Raw genomic sequence first — 12,768 nt, 5'->3', positions numbered from 1 at the left:
GCGTGGCATTTGTAATGATCCTGGTAGTCGTTGACATTATATAATGAATCTCGTCCTGCCGTGAGTGGTGATGAATGACCGATTGCTCGGCGCTGTGTAACCCACGCTCCCTGAGCTCGGCAACTCGGGATTGGTCGAGAGCAATTTCGCTGCCATTGAGGTTCCCCAGTCCCAGGGGGGTGGGCTTGAGTTTCCGGCTCTGCTGACAGCAAATCACCGTTGCCCATCTCCTCTCATCCAATACACCGTCAATGCCGTGCAGACACCCTACAGGGAAGCAGCAAACTTCACTAGTCAGTAATCCACAAGAGAACCCGCCTCTAAGCGTTTGAATGACTCCTATGGACAATGAAAGCGTACGTGATCTGGATACGCATATGGCCGGTTTTGGAGCGTTTTTATTTTCGAATTTGGGGAAGGCGATATGCCAGGCGTGGTCCAATCGAGCATGATGGCTGAGATAGCGAGAGCCTTATCACGATATCCATATAATCCTTGAGCCAGGGGGTCTTTTGGCTATACCTTGAGTAAGCAGGATGGTGATGGTTCACGTCCCACGCATCATGGGCCTAGGTAATGACGGCAATGCGGACATAAGGGCCAGTCATGGGTCACCGCCCACCTTTACTTGGTGGTGGTGCTGCTACCGCTGCTTGTGTCTTCAATTTCATCGGGTGCATACTGCGTCATCAGACGAGTAAAGTAGAGACATCAAGACGATTCGGGAAAACTGAGGCGAAGTCACGTAGCACATGTCGTGGGCGGTGTTGTGTTGTGTGACACAACATCCACGGCAGCCACGACAACTCAACACGACATGTGTTCTGGCGCTGGTTCGAAGGATTAGCAAGCTGCCTGGCAGGCCCAAACCGCGTGGGGGAAAGACAGACGAATGCACTTTTACATTGCAGTAGCCGTTCCGCGGGTGCTGTGTGCCCTGGTAAGTCGATGCGCGGACGGGCCCAGGGCCAGGGCCAGGACAGGAGTCTGGGGGGAGGCAAGGTGTGCTCAGACCTGACCGAGTCTGGCCTTCTTGAAAGGACAAGACATCACTCAGTATCTCCGCCATGAAAATGAAAGGGCCGGTGAGCGAGGTGAGATGAGATGCAATGCGATTGATGACCCTGTCCGATATCGACTCCGCCGTGAAGCTACTATGTGCTTGGCTGCCTGGATTAGCCCTACCATCTGTCGCCGAATATGGCAGCCAATTCGGACCCGAACGAGACGGAGCAACTGTCGGCGTCAGCACCTTGTTCAGCACCTTGCTCAGAAGTATGTAGGATGTAGGATGTAGGAACCGTCTAAAATACGGTGCAGGCGGTACGTACTGGGTTACATCACATAACACCGTGCTCGTGCTCGTGCTCGGAACAGCAAGCGACGTCGAGCTGCCAAGACAAAGCAGAACGTTTGTGACGAGTCCGTCAATGTACCGTCGACAACAGCGATTAATGATCCCCCAATTTGTGCTTGGACGTGGATGAAATGAATTGGTTTTGTGCTTTGCTTACATGTCTAGGTGACAGGAACGAACCACATTCCGGCATCTCATTCACCGTCACGCTTTGCCTGCATGGAAGGGGGAGCAGAAGAGGAGGTTGTGTCGCATTACTCGCTTGGTTCTACAATTTACCGACGGCGTAGTTACCAGCGCTAAGGTGAGAAAGTAAAAAACCCCCAAAAGACGCCGACGCGCGCGACAGAGTTGACAACCCTGGACGAATGCCCTTACGAGTTGATAGCACGCTTCGTCACCTTGTCCGTTCCGCGTCGTGTCGTGTTTTCCCACCCTCCATAGATGAGCGAGGCGAGAGCCCAGGTCTCGAGTCCTGTCATCATCTATGCATTGTCACTGGCAACAGCCTTTCGTTCGCTTCCGGCAATGGAACGGCTGCAGTCACGAATCACGAGGATATAGCTGCCTGCTGCCTACATCATACATGCAGGAGGGGAAAGCCTTGTACTGAGCGTTGCAGGTCGAGACAGGGGCGAAGGGAGATATGTACGTGGGGGGGTTTTCTTAGGGAGAACCGGAGAGAGACGATGGTTTGTGTTTCGTCTTGCCCATCTTTCTTGTCATCGTCGCATGTTCATGCTCAAGGTTGCTCGCACCTAATCCAAGTCACTGGATTCGTTCTGCACGTGGCCCGGGACATCCAGTGGTCAATCTCATAGTCCACTGACTGGCCTTAAAGTAGTCGTATGCAGGGAGAGACTCTTCTAACGTCTTCTCTCCTCACACTGCCGGCCGAGACGATGAACACTTTGCCCAAAGAAGCTTGATTCGCATGCAGCCTGGCGCCGCCACCGACCCCCTTTTCTTTGTTTTCCTCCGTCATTTCATTCTCCGCCTAACCGCTGCAGATGTTTGTTATGCCTCACTCTTTCGGCTCGCTTCCTCCCCTCTCACCCCCGGCCGCCCCCCTCTCGATGGCAAATCACTCCAGAGAGAGGAGAAATGTGCCACATCCATTTCTTACTTATCATGTACAATCCAGACCTCTTGTATCTCGTTCTCCATGGGGAGTGGGACTGGAGTGAGGGAAAAAGGCACACCCACTAGTTGCCCGCTACCCTTTGCAGCCCTCCGTCTATCTCTAACAAGCCACACTACACTGTATGTATGGATATTCCTCAGTAGATGTAAAAAACGATACACTGTAGTAGTACCAAGAGCCGCACAGACACGAAGACTCCAGTGGCTCGTTCATAATAAATATTTTGCCGCTTAGGATGAAAATGGTGTTCCTCGACCTGGATACCAATAGCATACCCATGTCGAGCACTTACAAAGCAAGGAGTCCAAGAAGATTATTAGCGTTCTCATGGGGCCTCATCAATGCGGGTACTGAATTTGTTTGCTGCCAGTCTGGGACCAGGGGCTTCACTCCAAATTGAATGGATCACAGTGGAGTGTTTAGGGGGGATACAATCATGGTACTTCAGTTCGCTTAGAATTCCTGGTATGTGAGATTGGAGATTGGCTGAGTCTATCAGTTGCATCCCCCCTGTGGCAGGTTTGCCAATGTGCATCGCTCTGCTTTTCCAGGCTCTGTTAGGAGCACGCCTCCCTACCAAACATAAAACAAAACGTAATCAACCAGTAGCGATAGGAACAGCCTCAAGGGAATGATGGTTGCATGGAACAAGCCTATATAGCCATATAGGACGGACCGCCCAAGTAGAAGACAGAGATCGACCCCCTAAACGCCGTCCGAAAATCAAGTAGATCTGATTGTGCAGACCTGTGTGGTATCTCGCTGATGGAAAAGGGAGGAAAACGATAAATGATGAGGTTTAGAGAGTGCCGGTCGCTCTATGATGATGCACTGAAGCTAATGTCTTCTAACCGCGATGCTCGCTGATGGGAATCGACTATGCCTGCACAAACGCCTTTATCCCCATGGTGTGTGCTGATATGGAAGGAAAACAGAGGCTGGTTCGAGTTGCTAGCGCATCCGAGGGCGCTGTTGGTTGCTGGATACAGCGCCTTGGGGGTGCGACATGTACATGCCGTGTTGTTGATGTATCAGTTGCTCACAGGCCTGGCGCGCAACTTGTTCGCTCCGGGACTGGCCCATGGTCATCTCGGGACTGGATTGCGGATATAATGCCCGGCTCTGCGGGATGTCTTGTAGTGCCGAGTCCGGTTCTGGGCTTTGTGACTCCTCCTTGAGGTAATGGGCGAAAAGTCGCTCGTCATCTTCCTCGCTGAGCCTGACTGCGTTGTGCTCGAGCCGACCCATGCTGTGGTCCTCGTCGTAGAGCAGCGGCTCTCCTAGGTATTGGTTCATGAGAGTCGGGTTATGTAGAGCACTGGTGGTACAGCTGCGGCGACGGCTGCTCATCTTGCGCCGGCGTCTAGCCTTCTTAGGGTCGAACTCAGGGTCGAAGGCGTCGATTCCCATTTCGATCAGTAGCTTCGCAATGTGTGGGATTTTGATCATCCAGCTCTGGCCCCCTCCCAGTTCTCCGAATATCTTCATGATCTCGGACAGCCGGCGATTTTCGTATTCTTCCTCGGCCCTGCGAAGTAGATCTTTCTGAGAGGGTGTTAGTTCTTTTCTAGGTGGATGAAGCAGACATAGCTGGCGAAGGTCACTTACTTCACACTCGGGCCACACGGCGCATTTATGCACGGCGCGAACGACTCGCATCTGGAGGGCCGCCCGATCCATATCGGCGTGGTTGATGCTGAACTCCTTGGCAACACACTCCCACATACTCGTGCCCTTTTTGTCGAAGTGTTTGTAAACGAGCTCGATAAGATCGCGGTCGTCCTCTGTGGCTTCCTCGTTGAGTGTAATTCTCTTTTCTGGAGGCACATGAGCAAGCCTGCGTGGGCTTCTAGCGTCTGACCCAGCATTGGTGCCACTACCGGAATCGCCATTATTGGAGTCTTGCTTGGACTCCCGCCGCTTCCTTTGCCTGGGCTTTTGAGTCTTTCGGCGGGATTTTGCGGGGGCAGCGTAGTGGCTTGGGGTGATAGGCAGGTATTGTGTGGAGCTACCGCCCAAGCCGGTCATGTGGTAATCATGCATAGATGACATGCCTGGTGTGCTCTGGAGAATGGGAACTGGTGCTGACGTTGTCGGCATGCCCATTGACGGAGAAGAGAACATAGCGTTGCTCCTGAGCAGATCATGTGGTTCCACGTGCGGTAGCGTTGTACCATATAGGCCGGTGCTGTTCAACGCAGGTGAAGATATATCGTCTTGTTGTCCTGTTTCCGATACAGTGAAAGCACCCCAGTAGTGCGGCTCCGACGAGGATACCATGTCCGGGCCTTCAGGTGAATTAGACGTCTCCAGTCCATGGATCCCTAGCATGCCCGTCGTGGTTGAGCTCATATCCATGGGAGAGGACGCCTGGCTGGGTGGCATGTTCATATGCTGGCTAGTATGGTTGAGCCATCCACTGTCACGTCGCGATGGTATTGTTGGCGTGGGCTGCTGGGATCTGTTCCCTCCGTGGGGATATATAGTTGCCATCTTGCTGTGGGAGTCTTCCGAGTTTTGGTACGGAGAACCAGCGGCGGAAACAGGAGTGGGAAGTGAGGAATCATAGGCCATATATGTGCTGAAAGGGGAGACCTGAAGCGGAAGGTAAGTTAACTGCACTCTGGGGCATGGAGAGGAAGCCGGCAAGTATATAAACTTACAGTAGAGTAGGCCACGGCCTGGTCCTGAGTGGTATAGGCAACAGTTGTAGGCGTTGACAAGGGTCGTCCCTCTTCAGGTAGGCTCGACTCGCGCGAAACACTGTTGTTGGGTCGAACCGGCCTCGGCTGTAGATGTACGTGCTCTCCCATCTCGAGCTTAATGGCTAGTCTGTTGTGCTCGCACAGGTCCAAATTAGTCGACGAGCAGCACTTTCTGTCTGAGGCAGCACCGAATCGAGGGGTGACAGATGCTTGAGGGACGATCTGGCACATGGGTTGGAGGTATCTTCGCGAACACTCGTTAAGAGTCCTCTTAGGTGTTCAGATGTAAAAAGGGGAATGAGTATGTTTTGCTGATGTTCAGAGAAATGCAGAAGAGAGCATGAGAGAAGACGTATTATATCATGAAAGAAAGAAGACGGTGTTCATGGGTCTTTGTAGGTCGTGCCGAGGTGGAGAAGATAGCCAGCGGGCTGGATGCTGCTTGAAGCTACATCGATGTGTTGCCTTTCAAGGCGTTGCTCTACTTCCACGCTACATGCAGGGGTACCAGCTCGATTGATCATCATGTATCGGGGAGCTACATGGGTCAATAGGGGTGACAGACCTGAGCACCTGGAGGGGTTACGGAGTCTGGCCACGAGTACACGAGTACACGAGTACTCCCGACAACGACACACCCCAGGTACAGATAGCCGCTGTGTGGTCACTTGGGATATACCCCACCACTGTGTTGAGTTATTCAGGATATACCCATACATAAAGTATGGGTTAGCTCCCCTCCTGGGTCCCCACGCAGGCCTCTTGCCGAGCTGCTCGCCATGAAGCCGTAAGCGCCGGAGAGCAGTGTCATTGGCATGGCAGAGCAGGGCTTAGCAGAATTGGGTGACGGGTAGGGTATACGTGTGTGGTAAATCATGGCCCCTTCGGGTAGAGAGCTTCAAGTCGACCAGTACCAGGGAAGACGTAGGGCAGACAGGGTAGTATATCGAGTGGTAGACTGCTACTCCACTGCCCGTTTATCTCAACTAGGGTATGCAAATTAAGCGCAATGTACTCAGTCCAGCATCGACTGATGGGCTCCAAGAGCTCGCACACTGTGTGCGTACCCACACAGATACCTGTGAGCCCAGAATCTGCGTTGCCAGGTACTTGCTCATAACGTATTTTGCATATGCACGCCGGGCTGGGTTATGCACGGGTATCTACTCGGACTCGGCCCAAGGATATGGTGTATGTAGCTGGCGATCATACACAGCATGCACTGCCTACACAACCGCTGCAACCTGCTAGACCGGTACAAGAGAACAAAGATGCTAATCTGGGTATCATGCAGAGTACGGTTGCCGTGGACCACGTTATCTCTCCGATTCAGTAGGCTGTGTGCGTCTAGAAAGATTCCGATACACAGGCGAAAGCTTTACAGCAAGACGGTCCAAGTGGAAGAGAATATAGAGGGGAAACCTATTTCGGGGGAAATCCTGACACTTGGCAAGGGATGTGATCCCGAGGGTTGAAGAAGCCGGGCAAGATGTTGATTCACTTTCTGCATGGGAGGAGGAAACGGAAACGGGAGGATCACTACCCAAGCTCTGCGCCGTTAGAGGGTGGGTGTGGGAGGTAAATCGGCAGAGGGCGAGGAGGAAACTGGACTTGGACCAAGGGACGGGTAGAGAGTAGGCCGGGTACAAGGGTGTCTGGAAACGGTATTAAGTGCCTCCAATGCGCCTATCCAGCCGTGACTGGATAGATTTCTTTCGGCTCGAGGTTGCGCGACCCGCAGTGCGCTGGGATTGGCCAGTTTGTGTGCGTGGCTGCATGCCTGACAATGCGGTAGAGACTGTCCGGGCGTATGTTCCTGCAGTCAAGGTAGCTTCGCCAGAAGGGAAGGCTTATTGAAAAATGAACTCTATACTCGTTTGTCTTGTGCCATCATCATCGTCATCGAAATGAGGGTGAAAAATGGAGCTGCAAATTGAAATTGCAGGCAGGTTGAGTGAGCAACGCTTCCTCCACTTCCTCCGCGACAGATCTGCCAATTTAGTCAGCTCTTCTGCAGAAGCGAGAGAAGAAAGGCTGCGGCGCAAAGCCGGTGGAATGAATGACGGAAAAGAGAGGCACGGGTAGCGCAAGCCCCCAAATGGCACACGTTTCGAGTGACCTAAATAGACCATGATGTTCCGACGGAGGAATCCCGCCAGCTAGGACGGTCGAGGTCGAGGGGGAGCAAGAGTCGAATTCGCACGTCACGGCGAGGATGCTCGACTTCACCCATCAAGCAGGACAAATCCACTGCATCCACCGCGAGCATTCACTCGCCAGATCCAAGGATACATCAGAGATGCTAACATGGTAATCTGCCCGGATAGGCAATTATCAAGCCGTCAAGGTTTGTGACTGACCGAAAGTGGTGGCAGGTGGCTTCAAAAGGTGTTCGGGGTTTCGTTAAAAATGGATCAACGAGGATCACGTTTGGTGAGCAGGGGGAGGAGTGGACCGCCCATATCTCGGGCGGATTTGATAGGACAGGCCCGGACAGGCCCCCTGCCGGCCCCTGTCGCTATTTCTGCCTTGTCGACAAAGATGGGTCGATGCCAATGTCAGTGACACTTGTCGGTCGATGTGTATGTATGTGAGAAGAAAGAGATGCAAACACACACGGAGAGGGCGGGCACGTAGAGAGAAGCCGAAAGAGATACGATATCGAAAGGACGTACCGGCATGAGCACCGAAACCACCCTGCTCGCCTACCTCCTCCATGATCGAATGCCCTGTTGCATTACAGAGTACGCATGTACTGTATATGTAGAGTGCCAAGACTCGTCCTGACCAGGAGTCGATCAAGTGGAGGGGGAGGGAGCTTGAGCCATCCAGGCCGGGGAAAGCAGAAGTGGATAGCAAAGACTGGAGATGATGGCCTCTGTCTGTGCCCGCCGCCGGGCAATGCTGCCTGCCTGCCGCATGGGCTGGCTGTGCCACCGCGCTCTCGTCTTCTGCTCGTCTGCTTGTGCGCGCACCTCGCGGCTGTGAAAACCACCAGTCCAGTCCCATCTATCTACCCACCACACCACCCACATACTAGGCGACGGCCCCATGGTTGCATCCAAACTAGCTATATCCATCCATCCTAGAATCCAGTAGGGGGGGTATTTGGCAAGCGAGCTAGCAATTGGCAACTGGCGCAGTGTATAATGATGTGTTGTGTGATGAGCCGAGCCTATCTCCAAAAGCCAAAGGAATACGACAGGGGGCCTATAGGATGGGTTTTTCTGACGGAGCTCAGAACCTAGAACCTAATGCTGATATAAGCTAGCGAGACTAGGAAAGTGGGTGGCAGCAACTCCTGCAAAGCATTGAGCATACATACATTATTGTGTACATTAGTATGACGGCATCACCCTGTCTATCCGTGGTTGATAAAAGTCGATGAAATAGAGGCTTGCGATGATGCCCTACTCAACCCAATATCAAAGAGGCATGGATCATCCAGCGGCTTAGCCCTATTGATCCATACAAGCATGGCTCTGCAATAATAGACAAACAGGGTTGTTGCTCGAGAACCGCTCGACTTGTACCAACAAGTCCCCGGACACAAACAGTGCACGATAGACGCCCGCATGGTCCTCATGTTGGAACAGCGTCTAATCGATCGCGCGTGTAAACTCTGATTGAACCAACAGGTGGCACATGAGCAGGAGCGTGAGCATGAGCATGAGCATGTGGTATTCATTTAGGTAGTTATATTCAATCCGTTCCGTGTTGCGTTATCCAGATAATCGGGTCTCGCCGTCGGGGGTGGTGTAAGAGTCACCACCTACTACATACATGCCGCAACCTGATATGATAGAGTAGTAGCTGTCGTCTAGACGCTGGCATGCAAGAGTGCATGAATTCGAGAGCCGATAAGGTGGGATCATCCAGCTCAAACCGGGGATGCCAGGATTCTCCGACCTTGAGAGACGGCAAGCAAGCAAGCAAGCAAAGAGAGCGAGAAAGCGAGAAGTGGCAGTCTGCTGTTGCTATTGCATGATACGTCAGAGCCGGGCCTCTTCAACAGATTACCTCATTTAAAGGCGCACTCTGTGATTTCTACGGCAATAACGAGAGTTTGGGACGGTATAGTAATCAATTCCACGAATTGAAAGCGATGCCTGGCCGTGGCATGGTTCGCGGGAAACAGGCAGCGCGAGAGGCAAGAGGAGGCATCAGAAGACATTAGCACCAAGCGGTAGGCGGGATGGCTTCCTCCACCCGCTCCTTCCGTCTTGGAGCCAGCCAGCCCAGCCCCTGGTGTCCAATGCTAAATAGTGGAGTGGCTGCCAAATGTTTGCAGCACAGGCAGGTATCTGGTCTGTCCAGCAGGCCAGGGAAGATCCGGAATCCACGGAACCCTTTTCTACCCCAGCAGCACCTAGACATACATAGAGTACATGGTGACCAATGCGCCACCTTGTACTGCTGGGTGCAATGCGAGTCAAGAGGGAAAACTACACGCGCTTAATGCGACAGTACGAGAGGGACGAAAAAGAGGAAGCTAGCATCTGGACCAATCAACGGCCGTTCCAGCTGGTCGGTTCACGCTAGAGATGGGAAATGGTGGGTGGGGGCCAAAATGAACAAATATGTATGCATGTATGTATGTATGTACATATGCATGTACATATGTGTATGTGTGTACACATGTCGCTGCTGCTGCAAGGCGTAAGACCGACTCACACTGTTGACTGACTGACACACTGGCACCGCCCCTAGTAAGGTAGGCAAGGTACTCGTATCGTATCTTGTTTTTCCATGTACATCCATCATCCACCTGGCAAGCAAGATTAACCGCGGAACCACCACCCCATCCCCATAGCCCATCGCGTGTGAACGGCTTCCTGATTGGGTCACCGTCTCCATTTCCCTTGCCATCGACTTAGACCGTCTCGAAACACCCGCCCCAACACTCCAAGGCCCGAGAGAACCAACAAACACTCACACTACGTTCGCGGCATGGCATCGTCATGCCACCGACTACAGGCGCTTATCAGACGCAAAGAAGCAGTGCACAGTGCACAGAGTCTCTCTCTCTTTCTCTCTCTCTCTCGTGTTGACATGAAGCCGGTCTGACTGATCGTACATTGCCTACCTCTACCCCTGGTGTCTTGTCCAGGTTTGCTTTGGATGCATTGACATGGTGCGTACATACATACATACATACATACATACCTAGCTACTACATGCTACTTACTACCTACACAGAAACGGGGGTGGGAGACACCAAAAGGTTGTACTTGGCTCAGGACATTCAAGCAACGTTGTTCGTGTACGAACTCGCCTAGCTCCCTGCGTAGACCGCCGCTCACCTCATGGGGACAGCTGGGGACAAGCGCTCGGCTCGGACAGAGCGTGGCATCTTAGAAAGCAATAAGATGACAAGTCTCACTTCTCGTCGCAAATCATCATGGAAGTCAAGTGGACAGTAAGAAGTAGTGCCCTGCTCGTCGGCTATTCGTCTATGTTGGCACTACCAACGGCACTTTTGCGCCTAATTGTGTACGTTGGGTATGTAGGTACGTGGGCGACCAAGTGCGGAAGCTTCCTTTCCATCTTGCCCGCTAGTTCCACCATCTCATATGCCTTACTTCATGCCGTGAATTCGTATCATCATGATTCGTTCCATGGTATCGTTTCTCCAAATGTTTCGGCTATGGTTTGCTGCTTTAAGGCAGGTACGGTCTGGGGGAGGGACTACTTTCCTACACCCCATTCCGTGTGCGCTTACGTCTGGCATTCATGGCCAGGGCCCGGAGCTGTAATGAACCCCCTTGTAGGTGCAGGTATAGGATTCTCCTCAGCAGTGACTATACCACCGAGAAGGGGGAGAGAGAGAGAGAGAGAGAGAGAGAGAGAAGAGTGCACTTTGAGCTTCCTTTGGAAACTCCGGCAACCCGAGGGTGCTCCCCTGTTGTAGCCGCCTGAGACCCTCTGTCCACGGTTGCTTGTAGATCCTCTTTGGAATCTATCCTTATTGCCGAGACCAGGGTCTCTGACTCCGGAATGGGCAGATTATGCTTTATGGCGAGAGAGAAAGCTAGCATCCTCAAGATAAAGCTAAAGCTCGCGACTGCATTGGTTCATCCGGTCCCCTCTGTGTTGCACGCTTATTAGATCCGGCATGACTACAGGGAGCTGGCTGACAATGGAGAGAGAGATTTTCCCTCTCCTCACCAACAACACATGCGAATTCCTCACTCCTGCAACCAACACCTTCACAAAGAATGCCGATACACCAAGCCTTCGGCTTGGGCGGTAGCTCTCCGGCATCTCGGCCTCTGCTCCCATATACCCTTAGTGCTGTAGAGGAGGGAAGTCCCTGTTCCTTGCTCCCTACCTATTAGTGGCCCCTTTCCGTTCGGTATGGTCGGTCTAAGAACGTAGCACTTCATGGGTACATTGATTCCCTGAGTGCACACATAGCATCGGCTCCTCCTCTCAACAGAAGAGCGAATTGCAATGTGACAGATGGATAAGAGCTGTGGAGTAGCTGTGTAGCAACTCGTTTCGAGCCATGCGGAAGCGAGCCCGTAGGATCAATAGCACCTACCTTGAACTTGCATCTCGCCTCCCCGATATGCCGCTTGAAGAATAGCTTTCTGTACGCGAGAATGGCCAGTTAGACACCGAGCTTGTGGTGTGCCCACCCGTCCCATTCTTGGTGCTTTCATAGGGGTAAGGGGGTACGAAGGTGATGGCAGGTGACGGATTTCCACTACTGGGTGGGTGGCATACACTGGCCCCTTTCTTCAAGAGCGAGTACCGTTGCCCCAGGCTTGTTGTACCTATAACGTCCTCGTGGGGCTTGACAGTGCGGACGACAGAGCTTGGGCACTCTCTTTCCTCTGTATAATGTCTGCAAACGGACGCCCAAGACCAATGACGGCTCTCAGCCCGTAAGGTCGTTCATCCTGGCCGGGCATGTTGCGGTATCGGTCCACAGGTCCGAGACGTCATACGGGGAATAGAGTGATGACCCTATGGCCTGCATCTACCACACCTCTTTCATCAAAAGGGGTCCCAGGCCAGTCGCATACTGCGGCAGTATCGAAGGCAGCAGCGCCCACTCAGTGAAGATTCTAGAGTTGGAGTCACCACCAGGGAGTCAGCACGCCCACTCTAGACCGTGGCACACGCATACACGATGGGGCGAAGGCTCCGATCGGCAGGCCCCAGAGAGATGCTGAATAGGCATGCAGTATAGCAAATGGCCCCAAGCTCAGCTGTGCTTTGCCACATTCCGCGACCCTCCGGGCCCAATGGGCATACTGCCGATAGGCTCCAGGCCGGTATGAAACACAATGCGCAGGCGTGTGCAATGAGAAGCATGTAATACGATTTAGGGGCCCGTCACTCGATGCGTATTGGACAGGTAACGAGCGGTCACGCCTCTCGTCTGCGAAAGAGACAGATCGACTGATGAGTAAAGGCTGCCGGCACATGCGACCAGACGCGGAGGAGATGGGCCCTCGGACGACAAGGCACATTTCTGAACATGCCATGGCCCAGCAAGGCTGAGTTCCGGTCGTCTCTGCCTTTGGGTGGAAACCCAAGCTGCAGACCACTGT

The 12,768-nt window shown here is 53.0% G+C and overlaps 1 protein-coding gene across 1 annotated transcript; it reads right to left on the bottom strand.

Annotated features, from left to right (window-relative positions):
- Window positions 1-3,452: 3,452 nt before the first annotated feature.
- On the bottom strand, window positions 3,453-5,437 carry PG998_010975 (uncharacterized protein; the record flags this gene model as incomplete). Its single annotated transcript, XM_066877791.1, has 3 exons — window positions 3,453-4,046; window positions 4,110-5,096; window positions 5,165-5,437. The coding sequence occupies 3 exons, from the start codon at window positions 5,435-5,437 to the stop codon at window positions 3,453-3,455; spliced, it is 1,854 nt and encodes a 617-aa protein (XP_066726845.1).
- Between the last annotated feature and the right edge of the window lie 7,331 nt (window positions 5,438-12,768).

This window comes from Apiospora kogelbergensis, assembly GCF_038363985.1.
Source record: "Apiospora kogelbergensis strain CBS 113332 chromosome Unknown utg000007l_segment0_segment0, whole genome shotgun sequence".
NCBI lineage: Eukaryota > Fungi > Ascomycota > Sordariomycetes > Amphisphaeriales > Apiosporaceae > Apiospora > Apiospora kogelbergensis.
Note: the sequence above shows the minus strand (reverse complement) of the source record. Positions and strands in the feature narration are given on the sequence as shown.